Raw genomic sequence first — 18338 nt, 5'->3', positions numbered from 1 at the left:
AATGAGGGAAATAAGTATTTGACCCCTCTGCAAAACATGACTTAGTACTTGGTGGCAAAACCCTTGTTGGCAATCACAGAGGTCAGACGTTTCTTGTAGTTGGCCACCAGGTTTGCACACATCTCAGGAGGGATTTTGTCCCACTCCTCTTTGCAGATCTTCTCCAAGTCATTAAGGTTTCGAGGCTGACGTTTGGCAACTCGAACCTTCAGCTCCCTCCACAGATTTTCTATGGGATTAAGGTCTGGAAACTGGCTAGGCCACTCCAGGACCTTAATGTGCTTCTTCTTGAGCCACTCCTTGAGCCATTTCTTTGTCAGTGGGCAAACGTACAAAATCAGCAGGGGATCAAATACTTTTTTCCCTCACTGTACGTATTTAAATGAATGAGTTGAAGGGATAGTTCATAGAAATTACATATTTAGATAACTATGTCCTTACTTAGAAAGCAGACTATGGACAAGGAGTGACTGCAATCCACACTTTGGTTTTGTTAAACTAACCAATGCCATAAGAAATTCTACTGAACTATCCCTTTAACCTGATGCCATCTTGTGTTGTCTTACCAGAGCCTCCAGAGAAAACCCTTCCTTTACTGAGAAGAAGAAATCCAGCATCTGGCAATTGTAAGCAGTCTCAAATAATATTTCCTTCAATGACTACCTGCATGAAATAACTCATGTTAAATTATATGAATTTCTGATATGATGTATCCAACACTAACAACATGATATAATATGCTAACATTCTGGAAATTCCATGTCTGTTTTCTTTCTTTTTGGATGTGCTATTAAATGTTCAGCATTAGGTAAACGTTTAAAAAGTCATAGCCATCCCTCTCTTGTCCCTTGGTACAGTAACTACAGTCTAGACATGGGTTCAAATACTATTTCAAATACTTTCAAATACTTTAGCTTTGCTTGATTGAGCTTGCCTGTTGCAATGGAACCAATAGAACATTCCAAACTGCGCATATCCCGCCCACCTGGCAGTCCATGCAGGCTAAAGCAAACTTTCAAAGTATTTGAACGATTTAAAATAGTATTTTAACCCAGGTCTGCTAAAGTCCCCTGAACGATAGACATATCCTGGATGTGTACTACTCTCTTCACGTTTTCCATCCAATCTAATGTGATTATCTTGCCCTCCCTCCCGCCTGCCTCTGTTGCCTTATGTTGTCCTGCTAGTCTGCTTAAAGACTGCTGAGAGGGAGAGGACTATGTCAGCTGATTGTATCACCTTCATGTCCTCTTTGAGTTTATCAGAAGTTGTATTTGTTTAGAGGACAATTTATGGACAAGTGCTTCATTCTGCAATAGGCCTATAACCTGCTGTAATGCAGAGATATAAAGAGGGCCAACTCTTTATTAATGTGCTCTCTTTTAAGATATACTGTCCATTACAGTATGCTGTTTAGACATATGAAAAATATAATTGCATGCTTCTTTTGATCAACTGACAGAGGTGTCCTCCTTCATCCCTGTGAGTTGTACTGTGACTAACTCTCTGGTCTTAACATGGGGCTCTTTCCTCTTACTGTGCTGTGGAGCTCATTGTAGTCACATGTTATGGAGTCTGTATTGAGATCTATCTGATTGATTACGATCTTTCCTACACTATCAGATTACTATCTGCTATTAACATTCAGATAATAACTTGTACACAAATACAGAAATACACAGGTGTACGTTTCCTAATGTACAGTACTAGTGTACTGTATGTATTCTTATAATACTGTATATTAATATGTATGACTCCCGTTCAGTTAAGGGGCCACGAGTGGTATTGTGGTGGGTGGGCCTTGGCTCTGTCAATCAACGTTCCCAAATCCGCAGCATGCTTCACTTCACTATACTTGAGGTGGTGGTGGTGGTGGTGGAGGTGGTGGGTGACTGTTTACTGTTGGTTGGTGGTTGACCCCCGGCCTTGCTCCCCCCCCCCCCGCAGTTTCAGCCGTCTCTTTAGCGCATCCGCCTCCAGCACAGCAGTGATGAAGAAGGCGGAGTCCCAGGGGAGGGAGGTGAAGTACACGCCCCCTGCAGGAGGGGGAATGAAGAAGAGGAGTAGCACCTTCTCCCAATTCCCCACCGAGAAGTCCAAGGCCTTCGACTTCCTCAACGAGGAGTGAGTAGTGACACCCCCCGCCTCACCACACTCATTCTGTCATGTGTTAGTACTGTTGTAGCTCTCCTTATTCCTTTCTAGTCCAGGGCTGAGCGTGATATGGATTCAGCAAACCGGCCCATAATGGAATTGTTTGTAATGAAAAGGCCTTTTGGTCTTGTCTCCCTGTCAGAATGGACCCGTGCTCCTCTCCGTCCCGTAGGGAGCAAAAGAAGGCCCAGTACAGACAGGTCAAAGCCCACATGCAGAAGGAGGACGGACACGTACAGGCCCACGGATGGAGTCTACCCAGCAAATCTATGGTAAGAGGGGAAGAGAGAGAGAGAGATGTTCCAAGTTTTTATTTTTTATATGACATCTTCTGTGTCCTTTCAGGTAGTGAACGGGGCCCCAACAGAGAACAAAGAGAAGAACCTACCTGTGCCGGTCTACCTGAGGCCCCTGGACCAGAAAGATGCTTCTATGAAGGTGAGCACAGCACACACTAGGAATAAGTTAACTTAATTTTGATCTGTGAAAACAAGTAGTACTTTTGTGCGCAATATAACATTTGAATACCAAGTTGTCATACACAAGTATAATACATGTTTTGCAGTGGAGACTGCTGAGGGGAGGACAGCTCATAATAATGTCTGGAACGGAGCGAATGGAATGGCATCAAACACATGGAAACCATGGAAACCATGTGTAGCTTTCCACTCATTCCGCTCCAGCCATTACCACGTGCCCATCCTCCCCAATTAAGGTGCCACCAACCTCCTGTGGTGTATTGAGCTTTTAAAATGCAATTTAAATCAAGTTTACGTTGAAGTTGGATTGATTGATTGATTTATTGATATGTCTGCAGCTGTGGTGTGCTGCGGGTGTGAACCTGTCAGGAGGGAAAATCAGAGAGGGAGGGTCCATGTTGGAAGGACATTGCAGGAAGGGCTCTGTGAGCAGCCTGGACCAATTAGAGACAGAGAACAAGGTAAGGGGGAGGGATTTTGAGCAAGTTGGCCAAGGGGGTGAACCCGTACCTTGAGCCCCTTGACAGAAGGGGAGTGTCTCATCAGGATCAAAGGATAGTATATGTAAACTTATGACTGCTTTTGGGAGCTTGTATATCAGTCAACAAAAGTACTGTATGTTGGAACTTTATACAATATAAGTGTGTTTAAAACAGCATATTACTGTTTTTGAGAGAGCTTGTACTGTAAATGACTGGAGAAAGAATACTGGATAATAATACATACAGACACAAGTTAAAGCTCTCATATTTACTAGCACTGGCCTCAACCCCTCATGACAGGGCTCAGTCAAGTCAACATTGTTAGCCCTTCCACATACTAGTCATGGTATAATGGAGCCCTTGCTCATGATCAGTCTGTCCTGTCCTTGCTCCAGGAGCAGGAGAAAGGTGACCACGAGAAGGAGAAGGATGAGATGTCCAGCAGGGTGTGGATCTGTACCAGTACCCACTCCTCTACTAAAGTCATGGTGCTGGAGGCCAACCATCCCTCTGACCTGCTGGACAGCTTCTACGCCTGCAACTCACACGTCCTCTGCATCGCCAGCATACCAGGTGTGTGATGTTTGTGTATATATGTTAGTGTACAGTTTATGAGGAATTTATAGTATTAAGGTAGTACGTATGTTTCAAGATGGGTCTGTGTATATCAGTGTTGGCTGGTGTTACTTTCAGTCAGTTGAAGGGGTCATTGTAATGTCTGGAATGGAATGAATATAACGGGAGGGTGTGTGTGTGTGTGCTCGCTTCTGTGTGTTTTCACATGACTGTTTCTCAGGTGTGTTGGAGACAGACTACCCTGCAGGGGAGGAGCTACCTGTACCCCAGGACCAGGAGGCGGGGCCAGTTGATGGCGTGTCGTTGACGGGCAGCGTGGCCAGTCTGGGCTCCACGGGCAGCGACAGCGCCATGGCAACGGAAGGGACCACCGCCGTCCTCCAGTTGGCCAACGCAGGGGTCAATGACCTCCCGGCCCAGCACAGCTCAGGTAACACAGACACAGGAACTAGCCCCAGTTCAGGACATTATAGCAGTGGTCACCTCCATCACTAGTCCTGGAGAGTTACAGGGCTTGCAGGCGTTTGTTCCTAACCAGAACTATACCATTTGATTAAACCAGGAGTAGTTGAATGAGGGGTTTTAGTGCTGGCATTTTCATACTTTCATACACATTAAAACTGGGGTATGCCCTGGGTTCCACCCTCAATCATCCTTTTGTATCTAATGCATACTTACTGTAATCTTTCCTCTCTATATATTCCCCCTACCTCTACCCAACAGTGGATCTGTCCAGAGAGCCCAGTCCGGCGGAGGATGGGGTCCCCACGGCGGAAGAGGCCACAGAGGCTACAGAGGAGGGGGAGGAGAGCCAGGGGCTGGACATCAGTCAGCCAGGCATCTACACAGAACACGTGTTCACAGACCCTTTGGGAGCCGGCCACCACGAGTCCTCCACTGCAGACACACAGAGGTGAGACCGTCTGACCTGGTACTAGTTAGTAGGACCAGTAGTGTTCCCTGACCTCATGACCTGACCAGGGAAAACTCTGGTCCCTTGTTTAAGGCACTGGGTGCTGAAACGTTGGCTCAGCAATACATACATGTGCGTAATATCAGAATGACTTTCTTAATGTGTGTTTGATACACTAAAGCTCACCAGCCCTGTTCTGTCTTTCTCTCTGTCTCCCAGGGACCAGGAGGGGGAGGGCGAGGCGTCTCTTCCTGACGACATGCTCCCTGCTGGGGAGGACCTCCAGAGGATGAGCAGTGCCCTGCCCACCATGTGGCTGGGGGCCCAGAATGGATGGTGAGGACAAGGGAGGGGTCACCAGGGGCCACTAGGGCCACACAGAAAGAAATGAGTATGGAATATACAGTAGGATCTCTCTGATCAAGAAAAGGAAAACACATTATAAATTTTTTGTTGTTGTAATATCTCTGTTAATCATTTAGTTTGTTTATGCATCCTGATCCGTATAATTATCTGTAGCCAATCCATTTATTTGGGGATTGTGTTTTTTAAAATCTTTGTCTCCTCCCGTCTCCTCCCTCTCTAGTTTGTACGTGCACTCGTCTGTGGCTCGGTGGAGGAAGTGTCTCCACGCCATCAAGCTAAAGGACTCCATCCTCAACATAGTGTGAGTACTCTGAGGACTCCACTCTTACTCAAGGTCATTTATATACATGATCGATGTTGATATGATTAATTGATTATTTCACACACAAAGTTTCCCCAAAGAGAGACAGACATGTCTTGTAGTGAGTATTCAGGCCATGTATATCTCACCAGACATGTGTATGTGTGCTCTCTGTCTGCAGGCATGTGAGAGGAAGAGTCCTGGTTGCCTTGGCGGACGGCACGCTGGCTATATTCCACAGAGGCCTGGGTAAGGATGCATTGATTCAAGCCCTATTGTGATGCAGGTTAGCGTTTTCCTGATGCAGGTTAGCGTTTTCCATTATGAATCTTCTAGCTGGCCCAGCCACAAAGTAATAAAATATGATTTATATTGGCCCCGTGTAGCTCAGTTGGTAGAGCATGGCGTTTGCAACGCCAGGGTTGTGGGTTCGATTCCCACGGGGGGCCAGTATGAAAAAAAAAAGTATGCACTCACTAACTGTAAGTCGCTCTGGATAAGAGCGTCTGCTAAATGACGTAAATGTACATTTTAAACCTAACCTTAACTACAATGCTAACCCTAATGCCTAACCCTAACCTTAAATTAAGACCCAAAAGCAAATGTGTGTTTTCATGAATGTTTACATTATAGACAATTTTGACTTTGCAGCTGGCCTATCTAGCAGAAATCGCTCAGTTCTGCCTCCCTGGACCAAACTCTAATAAACGTCAACCTGCTATTGTGATGCTCCCTCAAGTAAAACAGCTTGGCAGCTATTTTGTGTCACAAGCATATCGTTTCTCACCTCTGTGTGTTTCTCCCTTATGCAGACGGACAGTGGGATCTGACCAACTACCACCTACTAGACCTGGGCCGGCCGCACCACTCTATCCGCTGTATGACGGTGGTGCATGACAAGGTGTGGTGTGGCTACAGGAACAAGATCTACGTCATCCAACCCAAGGCCATGAGGATAGAGGTACATCATCTGATACGGTTCATACTGTAAACCTTCTGATGGTGGAAGGGGGGACAGTGTAAAGTGTTTTGCGTTTTGGAAAAATGCTAGATAAATGTGAATCCTTATGACTTTCCCCAAAGCTGTTAGAAGTCTTTTCCAAAATTCCCAAAAGGAAGTTTCACAAAATTACACTAAAGTTATTGTATAATCTCTCTTTTGGTTTTGAGATGTTTTGTTGTTGTAGTTCTACTTTTAAGCCTTTCATCCATGAAATTGATATTGCCCCTTTGGTGACTTATTCCACATAGGTTAGAATAACTCCAGCCCACTTTGTCCTATGAGATCTCAGTGTCTTATGTTTCTTGTGATCTAACATTTGTGTATTCTCTCAAAAGTAGAACTACAATCAAATAGAATATACACTGCAAAATCTGGACCCCTACAAATCAGCTGGGCTAGACAATCTGGACCCTTTCTTTCTGAAACTAGCCGTCGAAATTGTCGCAACCCCTATTACTAGCCTGTTCAACCTCTCTTTCGTAACGTCTGAGATCCCCAGAGATTGGAAAGCTGCCGCGGTCATCCCCCTCTTCAAAGGGGGTGACACTCTAGATCCAAACTGTTACAGACCTATATCCATCCTGCCCTGCCTTTCGAAAGTATTTGAAAGCCAAGTTAACAAACAGATCACCGACCATTTCGAATCCCACCGTACCTTCTCCGCTATGCAATCCGGTTTCCGAGCTGGTCATGGGTGCACTTCAGCCACGCTCAAGGTCCTAAACGATATTATAACCGCGATCGATAATAGACAGTACAGTGCAGCCGTCTTCATCGACCTGGCCAAGGCTTTCGACTCTGTCAACCACCGCATTCTTATTGGCAGACTAAATAGCCTTGGTTTCTCAAATGACTGCCTCGCCTGGTTCACCAACTACTTCTCAGATAGAGTTCAATGTGTCAAATCGGAGGGCCTGTTGTCTGGACCTATGGCAGTCTCTATGGGGGTGCCACAGGGTTCAATTCTTCATTGGTCACCATAGCAGCACCCACCCGTAGTCTGCGCTCCAGCAGGTATATCTCACTGGTCATCCCCAAAGCCAACACCTCCTTTGGCCGCCATTCCTTCCAGTTCTCTGCTGCCAATGACTGGAACGAATTGCAAAGATCTCTGAAGCTGGAGACTCTTATCTCCCTCACTAACTTTAAGCATCAGTTGTCAGAGCACCTTACCGATCACTGCACCTGTACACAGCCCATCTGAAATTAGCCCACCCAACTACCTCATCCCTATATTCTTATTTATTTTGCTCTTTTGCACCCCAGTATCTCTATTTGCACATAATCTCTTGCACATCTAGCATTCCAGTGTTAATTGTAATTATTTTGCACTATAGCCTATTTATTGCCTTACCTCCATAACTTGCTACATTTGCACACACTGTATATATATTTTCTGTTGTATTTTTTTGACTTTGTTTTTTTACCCCATATGTAACTCTGTGTTGTTGTTTTTATCGCACTGCTTTGCTTTATCTTGGCCAGGTCGCAGTTGTAAATGAGAACTTGTTCTCAACTGGCTTACCTGGTTAAATAAAGGTTAAATAAAAAAATAAAATAAAATATCGGCCCATGACGTCTCTGCAATATCTAAAAGTGATAGAGTCTGGTTTAACATGGTTATAATGCTATCTTATCGATTTCCCCCTGTGTAGAAGTTGTTTGACGCACACCCCCGGAAGGAGAGCCAGGTGCGTCAGCTGGCCTGGGTGGGAGATGGGATCTGGGTATCCATCCGCCTCGACTCCACCCTCAGACTGTTCCACGCCCACACCTACCAGCACCTCCAGGACGTCGACATTGAGCCCTACGTCTCCAAGATGCTGGGTACTGTACATTGACTCACTGTTCAAATCAATAAAGCTTTATTGGCATGAAGTATTGACATTGACAAAACAGAGGAGTTTTAGAATGATGGATGAAAAAGACATTTGTTTCAATAGAATGCATGGGGAATACACAAATGAACGATTGTGCTTAGAGCTCTTGCGGTGACCGTATTACCGCCACACCGGCAGTCATGAGTCATGACCGCAGTCAAATTCCACATGACCGTTGAGTCACGGTAATCTCCTCGTATGCACTCTGGACATGCTTTGGTAGTATCCAACTCATTAACGACCGCCAGGTTGCTAATGGCCTGGGACTCAGCGCTCTATTGTCTCTCTAACCACTCTGACATCAATGCAAGTGCAATCGAAAATCATATCAAACACTTACAGTATCTTTGAAACAGTACCATGCTTAACTCTTTTGTCTGGCCCATTCACCCTCTGAATGGCACACATACACAATCCATGTCTTAATTGTCTTAAGGCTTAAAAATCCTTCTTTAACCTGTCTCCTCCCTTCATCTAGTGGATTTAACAAGTGACATCAATAAGGGATCATAGCTTTCACCTGGTTAGTCTGTCATGGGAAGAGCAGGTGTTCTTAATGTTTTGTACACTCAGTGTACATTACACTGTTTAACTGTCAATTTAGCCTGAGTTTAAGCAGTGTTATGACCCTGTCCTCTCTTCTCTCCCCTTCTCTAGGTACGGGTAAACTGGGCTTCTCCTTCGTGAGGATCACAGCCCTCATGATATCCTGTAGCCGTCTGTGGGTGGGAACAGGAAATGGAGTTATCATCTCTATCCCACTGTCAGAAGGTAAGCCCACACAAGCTACATCTCAGTCATCTAAAATAGCCTCCTCTCCTCACCTTCTGTCATTCATTGTTCCTTGCCCCTTGAAAATGTTAGTCCCTCAAAATACCAAGTTTTATAACAATGGAATGGAACGATCAACAAATTTTTCAAGCCACCATATTAAGTTGTTGGATGGTGAAAAGGTGTATCTACTTTAACTTGGCCCATTAATTCACGCAGGTTGACGTTTATTGAGTGATTTTCACTTGATGGGCCAGCTGCAAAGTCAAAATTGCCTATATTGTAAAAATGCATAAAAACAGATGAGCTTTTTGGTCTTAATTTAAGGTTAGGCATAAGGTTAGCAGTGTGTTTAAAGTTAGGGTTGAATGACTTTGTGGCTGTGCCAGCTAGTGGCTACTCTGCAGAGCTGCCTCAGTACATGAGTCATCCCAATAAATACCAACCTGCTTAATTAGCTCCAGTCAGCTGTCTGTAAAGGAGAGAGTGGGTATTCATAGACTCTTTACTCCTCCGCTGCCCATCTATCTCTCCTCCCTCTTTCACTGAAGCTATAGGTCCTCCACAGCATGGAGTCTTACTGAGGGGCCTCAGGGGTGAGTCTCCATCATACAGCAAGCCAGATTTCTCTCTTTCTTTACCACTCTGTTTCTCTCCCTCTCTTGCATCTTGTCTCTTCCCAGTCTCCTTCTCTTTCTCTCCTCCTTTACTCTTTCCTGCTAGCTGTCTTGCCCTTTCTATCTCTAGTGCTTCTATTCCTAGTCAGTTCCATATAGCTGCATCTTCTCCTCTTTTCCTCTCTACCCTTCTATCTCTCTATCCCCCTCTCTACCCCCTCCCCCTCTCTCCATGTATTTGGGCCTGGTTTGTGCTCTCTGGTCTCTCCCTGCCTGTTGTTTCTGATCCTAGTAGTGGGTCTCTGGTCTCTCCCTGCCTGTTGTTTCTGATCCTAGTAGTGGGTCTCTGGTCTCTCCCTGCCTGTTGTTTCTGATCCTAGTAGTGGGTCTCTGGTCTCTCCCTGCCTGTTGTTTCTGATCCTAGTAGTGGGTCTCTGGTCTCTCCCTGCCTGTTGTTTCTGATCCTAGTAGTGGGTCTCTGGTCTCTCCCTAACCTCTGTTCCTCTCCAACAGTCTCCTGTACTCTAGTGCACAACAACAGTTTGGTTTCTGCTTCTCTCTATGCAGCTAGACAAACGGACAGACCCAACTGACTGCTTCATTGTCTGTGCAGGGTAATCACAGTCATTGCCGCTCTGTTGACGACCCATAACATGTCTTTTTGTTTTAACTTGTCTGTATTGTTGTAGCTAAATGTTTCACTCCGTTCAGTAATATCGTAATGACTCCTTCCTTTCCAAGTGTAGCATTTTTACAGCGTGACCTAGGCTTTGGGTCTACTGTATGTGTTTTCAGGATGGCCTTGCAGTTACTGACGTGAGAGTATCTACAACATCCTTTCCATTAATCCCACTCTCTCGCTCTCGCTCTCTCTCCTCTTTTCACTCTTCTTCCCGTCTTCACAATCACTCTTTTCTTTCTGTCTGAGTCACATTTCACCCCCTTGTTCCATATGACACGTGCTGTCATCTGTCTGTTCACTCCAGGCAAGAACTGGGCTGTGATGTCATCATAGTGCACCCATGGCCTTGTGGTATAATTAAGCAATAAGGCCCGAGGAGATGTGGTATATATTTTGCAGTGTGCCGCTTGCTATGGATGGATAACAAGCTAAATGGATCCACTTCGCAAAACATTACAGTTAAGAAATGATTTAGTTAAGGCCAGGAGTTTTTCCTTACCGCATGACTCTATAGGTTTTGTTTTTAACTCTATAGTTGTCTTGTTGTTGTTGTGACGTTGTAGCCAACAAGACAGCGGGTGCAGTGCCAAATCGCCCTGGTGGTGCCGTGCGGGTGTACAGTGAGGAGGGCACGGAGAGCACATTGCCAGGCAGCTTCGTGCCCTACTGTTCCATGGCACAGGCACAGCTGTGTTTCCACGGACACAGAGACGCAGTCAAGTTCTTTGCAGCCGTCCCAGGTAAGCAGCAAGGGGTAGTGTTCATTAGGGCGTGCAACGAGAAACATTTTGCAATGTTTCATTCCGTTTTCTTCCTGAACATGACTGAGTATTGAACTCAGGAAATGCTCAATACTTAACTTCCTGTTCCAGGTCAGGTGATCCCGCCCCCCGGACACGGATGGGATTCTGGGTCGGATAACCCCGCCTCTGAGTCGTCTGACATGGCGACCTCTGAACCTGCCAAAACTTTCCTGGTCATGAGTGGAGGAGAAGGCTACATCGATTTCAGAATGGGTGAGTAGAGTAGAGTAGAGTAGACGTGAGTGTGTGTGTGTGTGTGTGTGTGTGTGTGGGTATGACGTAATATGACGTATCTCTCCCCAACAGGTGACGATGTAGGAGAGGTGGATGGGAACCTATCGGAGCCCACCATGAAGCAGGCCACCCCCGCCAAACCAGAACGCAGCCACATCATCGTCTGGCAAGTCATTTCCTGCCAGGAGTGAGACAATCACAGACTGCCACATCACTACTGGGTCGCACAACCCTCCCCCCGCATGCCCCTCCCTTAGATTTTACGTTGTTATTATTGATATTATATTATTATTACTACTGTGGATGACTACATTGTTGTTAAGGATTCTTTTAGTGTCTGTTTTAAATGTATCCATGAATGTGGTGCCCTAATGTGGGCCAGGCAAGGTTAAAGTGAAGTCAACTCCTGACTGCACATGGGATAGATAAGTGCACTCTTTTTAAGTGCAGTGCACTTCACCGGGCCCTTTTCAAACCATTGTTTTCACTTGCTCCAGATATCTGCAGCATATTCCAGAAGTCGACTGTGGTATAAATGCAGCTCAGTGTTTTAAAGTAACTGTCCAGTGAAAATCTCACTTTTAGAAGTTTGTATTCTGTTAACTCATACCTAAATAATGTTGTTGACACTTCAAAACCCCCACTTCAAACATGTATCTCAAACAGACCGTTTCAAAAATGCTTGCTATTTCTTCATAGAGGATGATGTCATCCTCCTGAGGAGGATGAGCAGGCCAATCAGCGGTCTACTCACATAAATATTTTTAATGACCGGTATATGCCCACACCATTCTGTTGTTGGGGTACGGCCACACCATTCCAACATAGAAAAGCAGCTTTTTTACATATTTCATTTTTAAAAAATGGAAGGAAAACTATTTCACTCATATTGTCATTAATTATAGGTCATATTTAATTGAAATCTGGAAACACTGGACAGTTACTTTAAAGGGACAGGCTTACTATGCCAGGTTATTACATATGTACTGTACCACCATGTGTAGGTACTACGTACTTCCCATAGTTCAATCAGGATCAAATAGCGTCATTTTCCTGTGAGGCAAACTTCTTGTATGGTGTTTACTGCACATATAATAATGGCACAGGATGAACAAATAATTAAAATAACAGTACAGTCAACAAAGATGAGGAATTGCATTATATTGATTAAGATTACATTAGATAAGGGAACATCAGTATTGTATGTTTAGAAACATAATAAGACAAAAGGGAATGGTTAAGTGGTTTTGCACTGAATTGATTACATCTTATTTTGTAAAGTTATGATATGGGACTGTATGTGTGTGGGTGTAGGTTCACTGTCGCCTTTACCGTGTCGAGCATTTTAGATCGTAACCTTTGAACAAAACAGATTTATTTTTGCTACCTTCGTGGTGTGGGTAATGTAAGCAATGTTTGGGCACCTATGTGTGAGATGTACTGTAGGGCCCTGTTCCAATACTTTAAAAAGCCTTCCTTATTTCCTCCCTTCCTTTAAGTAATTGGGGACAAAGGATCCATTTTGAAGTATTGGAACGGTGCCGAAGTTAGTATCAGCCTGCATGGGGAAGTCCTGTACTGTATCTCCGTCCAAATGTCTGCCTGCTCTGCCATTTTGGGGCAAACTCTTTCTGTTCCGCCATTTTGAGGAAATGTGCTCCTGCTGCAATTTTGGGTCTTCCCTCATGCTAGAGCTCCCTGGCACTTTAAAACGTAATGTAGGCCGCTTGAAGTAGAACAGCCGTCCATGGTAATGTACACTTATACTAAAAATGTGCTAACAATTTTAAGGGAAAAGGGCGTAACGGACTATTTATTTCTGTGAAGGTGTACCCAGTTACCAAAGTACAAAAAAATAAAGTATGAAAAGAATATTAAACAAACGTCATTAGTAACTAATGTTATCCATTTGCATCTTCTCTGGGGGTTTTAAGTAAAGTCATAATAGCAATGATTTGATGATGAATATATATTTTTTAAGGTTTAATCTAAAAAAAATACATACTGTATATTTCACAGGGAATTTATTAATGAACGTCAGTGTTTACGTTGCACCTTAAAAAAATAATTGTCCACACAGCACTAAGATTGCTTTGTGTTTCATTTTTTTTTGTGTCGTTACAAATGCTTTCAAATACCTTGATGACAGTTATTTTTCAAACTTTTATTTTGTGCTCTTTTTGTACTTGTTGTCTGTGAGACACTTCTATAAATTAATCTGTATTTTGATGGTGTCTGTAACCTGAAAGCAGAAAAACCGATAGACAAGTGTTTTTACATATATTTGAAGAAAAAAAACTGGGTTGGGATTGGTTGGGCCTCGGTCTGTTTATTTTCCAATTCAGAAGAAATAACGTTTATATCGTGTTGTAGCCATTCCAGTATTTATTTTTCTTATTGAGCCTCGGTGGTTCAGAATGTAACTTTCTACATGAAAAAACATAATAGGAGAATATTCAAACTGTTAAACCAATGGGTTTGTCTGATCAGTAATAATGGTGCCATAAAATGAAATTGTGGTCAATAGAAAATGGAAATTACACAAGGATCAAAGCTAAACAGTCCAGTAATGTCTGTGGACTGATCAGGAGAACAACACATTCATTGTACTAAGCTATGCATGTTTTTTTAAAAAGAAAACTGCTATGTTTTGGTTGGTTCAAATCCCTGTTAACTGCCACCGTTTTGGGTGGGTGGATGTCTGCATGTGTGTGTGTGTGGCTTGCATTTGAGTTTGTGTTTGTGTGTGTGTGTGTGTGTGTGTGTGTGTGTGTGTATGCATATGTGTATCTCCAGTACCCCAGAGGATGGTCTGTAGTATGTACCAGGCCTTTCTCTGGGCACCTAAAGCCGTACGGCCATAACTGTGGTTTCTCCTGGTAAATGTTTGCTAAAACAGCATCATAGCCTTATTTTTAACAATCTATTAAACTAAATTTCATGGGGAATTCATGACGATTGATTTATTGATTCAGTTGATTGATTCATTGATTGATTGTTTGACATTTATAAGTCAAGTTAACATAGCAGTTGTGTGTCAATGCGTTCCACAGATAACAGCCAGGAAGCTGCATAACTTCACTAGCACAGAGAGGCTGCTGCCTACATACAGACTGGAAAATCACTGGCCACTTTAATAAATGGAACACTAGTCACTTTAATAATGCCACTTTAATAATGTTTACATATCTTGCATTACCCATCTCATATGTATATACTGTATTTTATCTATTGCATCTTAGCATATGCCACTCTGATAATGACATTGCTCATCCATATATTTATATATTCTTATTCCATTCCTTTACTTAGATTTGTGTGTATTAGGTATTTGTTGTGGAACTGTTAGATATTACTTTCTTAATGTTGCTGCACTGTCGGAACTAGAAGCACAAGCATTTCGCTACACTCGCAATAACATCTGCTAACCATGTGTATGTGACCAATACATTTGATTTGATTTGATTTGAAATGCTACATTTATATTATGAATAATGTGACCTTAAACCTAGTGATAACCTGTTTCAAATGCAGAAGTTACATGTTAAAACAATATATTCTCACTTCTATCTCAATGAGAAAAATGTATTGTAAAAAGTGGAGTAAAAATGGATAGATGAGTGGCACAAATCCATTAGCAGCATTCAATGTGTCATTGGCATTTTTAACAGAACTTAGAGCCATGCATGTCCCATTCTCTACCAGTAGGGGGCAACACTACTCTGCACACAGTCAAGGGCTACAGCACCTTAAAAAACGACTTCCATGAAATTCAATTGTGATGTAATTTTACCCCTCCTCCCACTCCTGCTCCACCCACCTCCTCTCTTAAGCCATGCTGGGGCTGTGCCCAGTCTATCCTACACACATATGTACTCGCACGCCGACGTGCTTGGGTGTCTGACGTCACGCATCCCAGAGTGGGGATTCTGAGTCTGTTATGTAGCCTAGCAAGCTACTGCTACTGTTGCCATTCGTTCAGCTGTTTCCCCTCAGAGGGATGATGGTACTCTGTTAGAAAAAAACACCTCTGACGTTCAATAGCCTGGTGTGCATCATTTAAACACTGTTTATGAAGGGAGAGACAGTTATGGTACACAGTCAGAACACATCTGGCATGCCAGCCAATAGCTAGTGTTTATGAAGATACATCTGTGTTTTTGTGTTCCACCCCCTCACCTCTTTTTCCTCCCTCTCCTCCCTCTCCTCCTGCCTGTAGGTCCAACTGCTCTCCAGGTGATGACTCCACAGCAGCAGCAGGGTAACGGTATACTTAGTTATCAGGTGGATTTTACGTCTCGTCTCCCACACACGTACACAGAGAGAGAAAAAGAGACTTCCTGTGTTCCCGTGAGACATGCAGAGATACAGAGATAGAGTAAGAGATCCTGTGTACTAGGTAGTATGGTGCTCTGTGGGAGGCTCTTGTTATAGCAGTCAAGGGGTAGACTAGCCCAGTCTATCCTACCCTATCTCCCAGACTAGCCCAGTCTATCCTACCCTATCTCCCAGACTAGCCCAGTCTATCCTACCCAATCTCCCAGACTAGCCCAGTCTATCCTACCCTATCTCCCAGACTAGCCCAGTCTATCCTACCCTATCTCCCAGACTAGCCCAGTCTATCCTACCCGATCTCCCAGACTAGCCCAGTCTATCCTACCCAATCTCCCAGACTAGCCCAGTCTATTCTACCCTATCTCCCAGACTAGCCCAGTCTATCCTACCCGATGTCCCAGACTAGCCCAGTCTATCCTACCCGATCTCCCAGACTAGCGCAGTCTAGCCTACCCTATCGCCCAGACTAGCGCAGTCTAGCCTACCCGATCTCCCAGACTAGCCCAGTCTATCCTACCCAATCTCCCAGACTAGCCCAGTCTATCCTACCCTATCTCCCAGACTAGCCCAGTCTATCCTACCCGATGTCCCAGACTAGCCCAGTCTATCCTACCCGATCTCCCAGACTAGCGCAGTCTAGCCTACCCTATCGCCCAGACTAGCGCAGTCTAGCCTACCCGATCTCCCAGACTAGCCCAGTCTAGCCTACCCGATCTCCCAGACTAGCCCAGTCTATCCTACCCGATCTCCCAGACTAGCCCAGTCTATCCTACCCTATCTCCCAGACTAGCCCAGTCTATCCTACCCTATCTCCCAGACTAGCCCAGTCTATCCTACCCGATGTCCCAGACTAGCCCAGTCTATCCTACCCGATCTCCCAGACTAGCCCAGTCTATCCTACCCGATCTCCCAGACTAGCCCAGTCTATCCTACCCGATCTCCCAGACTAGCCCAGTCTATCCTACCCGATCTCCCAGACTAGCCCAGTCTATCCTACCCAATCTCCCAGACTAGCCCAGTCTATTCTACCCTATCTCCCAGACTAGCCCAGTCTATCCTACCCGATGTCCCAGACTAGCCCAGTCTATCCTACCCGATCTCCCAGACTAGCCCAGTCTATCCTACCTGATCTCCCAGACTAGCCCAGTCTATCCTACCCTATCTCCCAGACTAGCCCAGTCTATCCTACCCTATCTCCCAGACTAGCCCAGTCTATCCTACCTGATCTCCCAGACTAGCCCAGTCTAGCCTACCCTATCTCCCAGTACATGGAATTAGACTCAGCTACAGTATTACATTACCAGACCATCTGCTCTCTCTGTGTGTACCATTTCTCTCTCTGTCTCTCTCTTCCTGTCTGTCTAGTGGTCTCAGACAGAGGCTAGGGTGGAATGAGGCTCTGGTGCCTGTGTCTTTCTCTAGTCTTTATCCACTCCATGTCTGTCTAACCCTGCCTCGAAACCAGCATAACTCTGGCTCTCACCCTGACTGAGCCCTAGGGATGATGGTCACTCATTACATAGAGAGGAGAGGGTGGTTGGCATGGTTTCTCTTTAGTGGCTGATCATAATGCAAGATCACACAGGCGGAATCCATTGCCTACCAATGTAGCTGACCGATCCCTTTTTTCAGGTGGCACTCTGACTGGAAACACAATGTTTTCTCCCCCAACTTGCTGTTCTCGAAACAAAGCTGTAATGATGCAACAATACTGGTGGAGAGGGAGAAGTAAAAATAGGAGATTGCAGGGAGAGGGAGAAGTAAAATGATGGGTGAAAGAGAAAAAAAATATGGAAGAAGGAGAGATAGATTGGGATGGGAGGGCTGAAAAGTGAGAGACAAGGGAGAAGAGAGAGGGCGATGACATGTAGTGACAGAAGAGGGACTTGGCCCTGCTGCCAGAGAGAGGAGTGTCACAGGGCAAATAGCAGAGAGAGAGAGAGAGAGAGAGAGAGAGAGAGAGAGAGAGAGAGAGAGAGAGAGAGAGAGAGAGAGAGAGAGAGAGAGAGAGAGAGAGAGAGAGAGAGAGAGAGAGAGAGAGAGAGAGAGAGAGAGAGAGAGAGAGAGAGAGAGAGAGAGAGAGAGAGAGAGAGAGAGAGAGAGAGAGAGAGAGAGAGAGAGAGAGAGAGAGAGAGAGAGAGAGAGAGAGAGAGAGAGAGAGAGAGAGAGAGAGAGAGAGAGAGAGAGAGAGAGAGAGAGAGAGAGAGAGAGAGAGAGAGAACAGTACATCTCAGTAAGACACAAATAATGGTGTTCCAAAAAAGGTCCAGTTGCCAGGACTACAAATTCCATCTAGACACCGTTGCCCTAGAGCACACAAAAAACGATACATACCTCGGCCTAAACATCAGCATCAGGTAACTTCCACAAAGCTGTGAACAATCTGAGAGACAAGGCAAGAAGGGCCTTCAATGCCATCAAAATGAACATAAAATTTGACATACCAGTTAGGATCTGGCTAAAAATACTTGAATCAGTAATAGAACCCATCGCCCTTTATGGTTGTGAGGTCTGGGTCCGTTCACCAACCAAGAATTCACAAAATGGGACAAACACCAAATTGAGACTCTGCATGCAGAATTCTGCAAAAATATCCTCTGTGTACAACGAAAAACACCAAATAATGCATGCAGAGCAGAATTAGGCCAATACCCGCTAATTATCAAAATCCAGAAAAGAGCCGTTAAATTCTATAACCACTTAAAGGGAAGCAATTCCCAAACCTTCCATAACAAAGAAAGC

The 18338-nt window shown here is 44.6% G+C and overlaps 1 protein-coding gene across 7 annotated transcripts in view; it reads left to right on the top strand.

The window, feature by feature from the left end:
* Positions 1 to 11990, top strand: part of LOC121551402 (C-Jun-amino-terminal kinase-interacting protein 4) — a 44208-nt gene extending 32218 nt beyond the window's left edge. For 5 of the 7 annotated variants that reach the window (XM_041864039.2, XM_041864037.2, XM_041864034.2 and 2 more), the window contains 18 exons: positions 570 to 626; positions 1948 to 2124; positions 2297 to 2426; positions 2500 to 2592; positions 2972 to 3094; positions 3511 to 3688; positions 3912 to 4121; positions 4415 to 4604; positions 4824 to 4940; positions 5191 to 5271; positions 5453 to 5520; positions 6084 to 6232; positions 7930 to 8101; positions 8812 to 8925; positions 9477 to 9521; positions 10788 to 10964; positions 11097 to 11240; positions 11334 to 11990. In XM_041864039.2, the coding sequence (XP_041719973.2) occupies positions 570 to 626; positions 1948 to 2124; positions 2297 to 2426; positions 2500 to 2592; positions 2972 to 3094; positions 3511 to 3688; positions 3912 to 4121; positions 4415 to 4604; positions 4824 to 4940; positions 5191 to 5271; positions 5453 to 5520; positions 6084 to 6232; positions 7930 to 8101; positions 8812 to 8925; positions 9477 to 9521; positions 10788 to 10964; positions 11097 to 11240; positions 11334 to 11452 (2344 nt within the window). In that variant the 3' untranslated portion in view covers positions 11453 to 11990. The remainder of the gene's footprint in view (positions 1 to 569; positions 627 to 1947; positions 2125 to 2296; positions 2427 to 2499; positions 2593 to 2971; positions 3095 to 3510; positions 3689 to 3911; positions 4122 to 4414; positions 4605 to 4823; positions 4941 to 5190; positions 5272 to 5452; positions 5521 to 6083; positions 6233 to 7929; positions 8102 to 8811; positions 8926 to 9476; positions 9522 to 10787; positions 10965 to 11096; positions 11241 to 11333) is intronic. The other 2 variants (XM_041864040.2, XM_041864038.2) reach the window with 1 other exon arrangement.
* The last annotated feature ends 6348 nt before the right edge of the window (positions 11991 to 18338 follow it).

The sequence above is a fragment of the Coregonus clupeaformis genome, chromosome 35 (assembly GCF_020615455.1).
Source record: "Coregonus clupeaformis isolate EN_2021a chromosome 35, ASM2061545v1, whole genome shotgun sequence".
Taxonomy (NCBI): Eukaryota; Metazoa; Chordata; class Actinopteri; order Salmoniformes; family Salmonidae; genus Coregonus; species Coregonus clupeaformis.
Note: the sequence above shows the minus strand (reverse complement) of the source record. Positions and strands in the feature narration are given on the sequence as shown.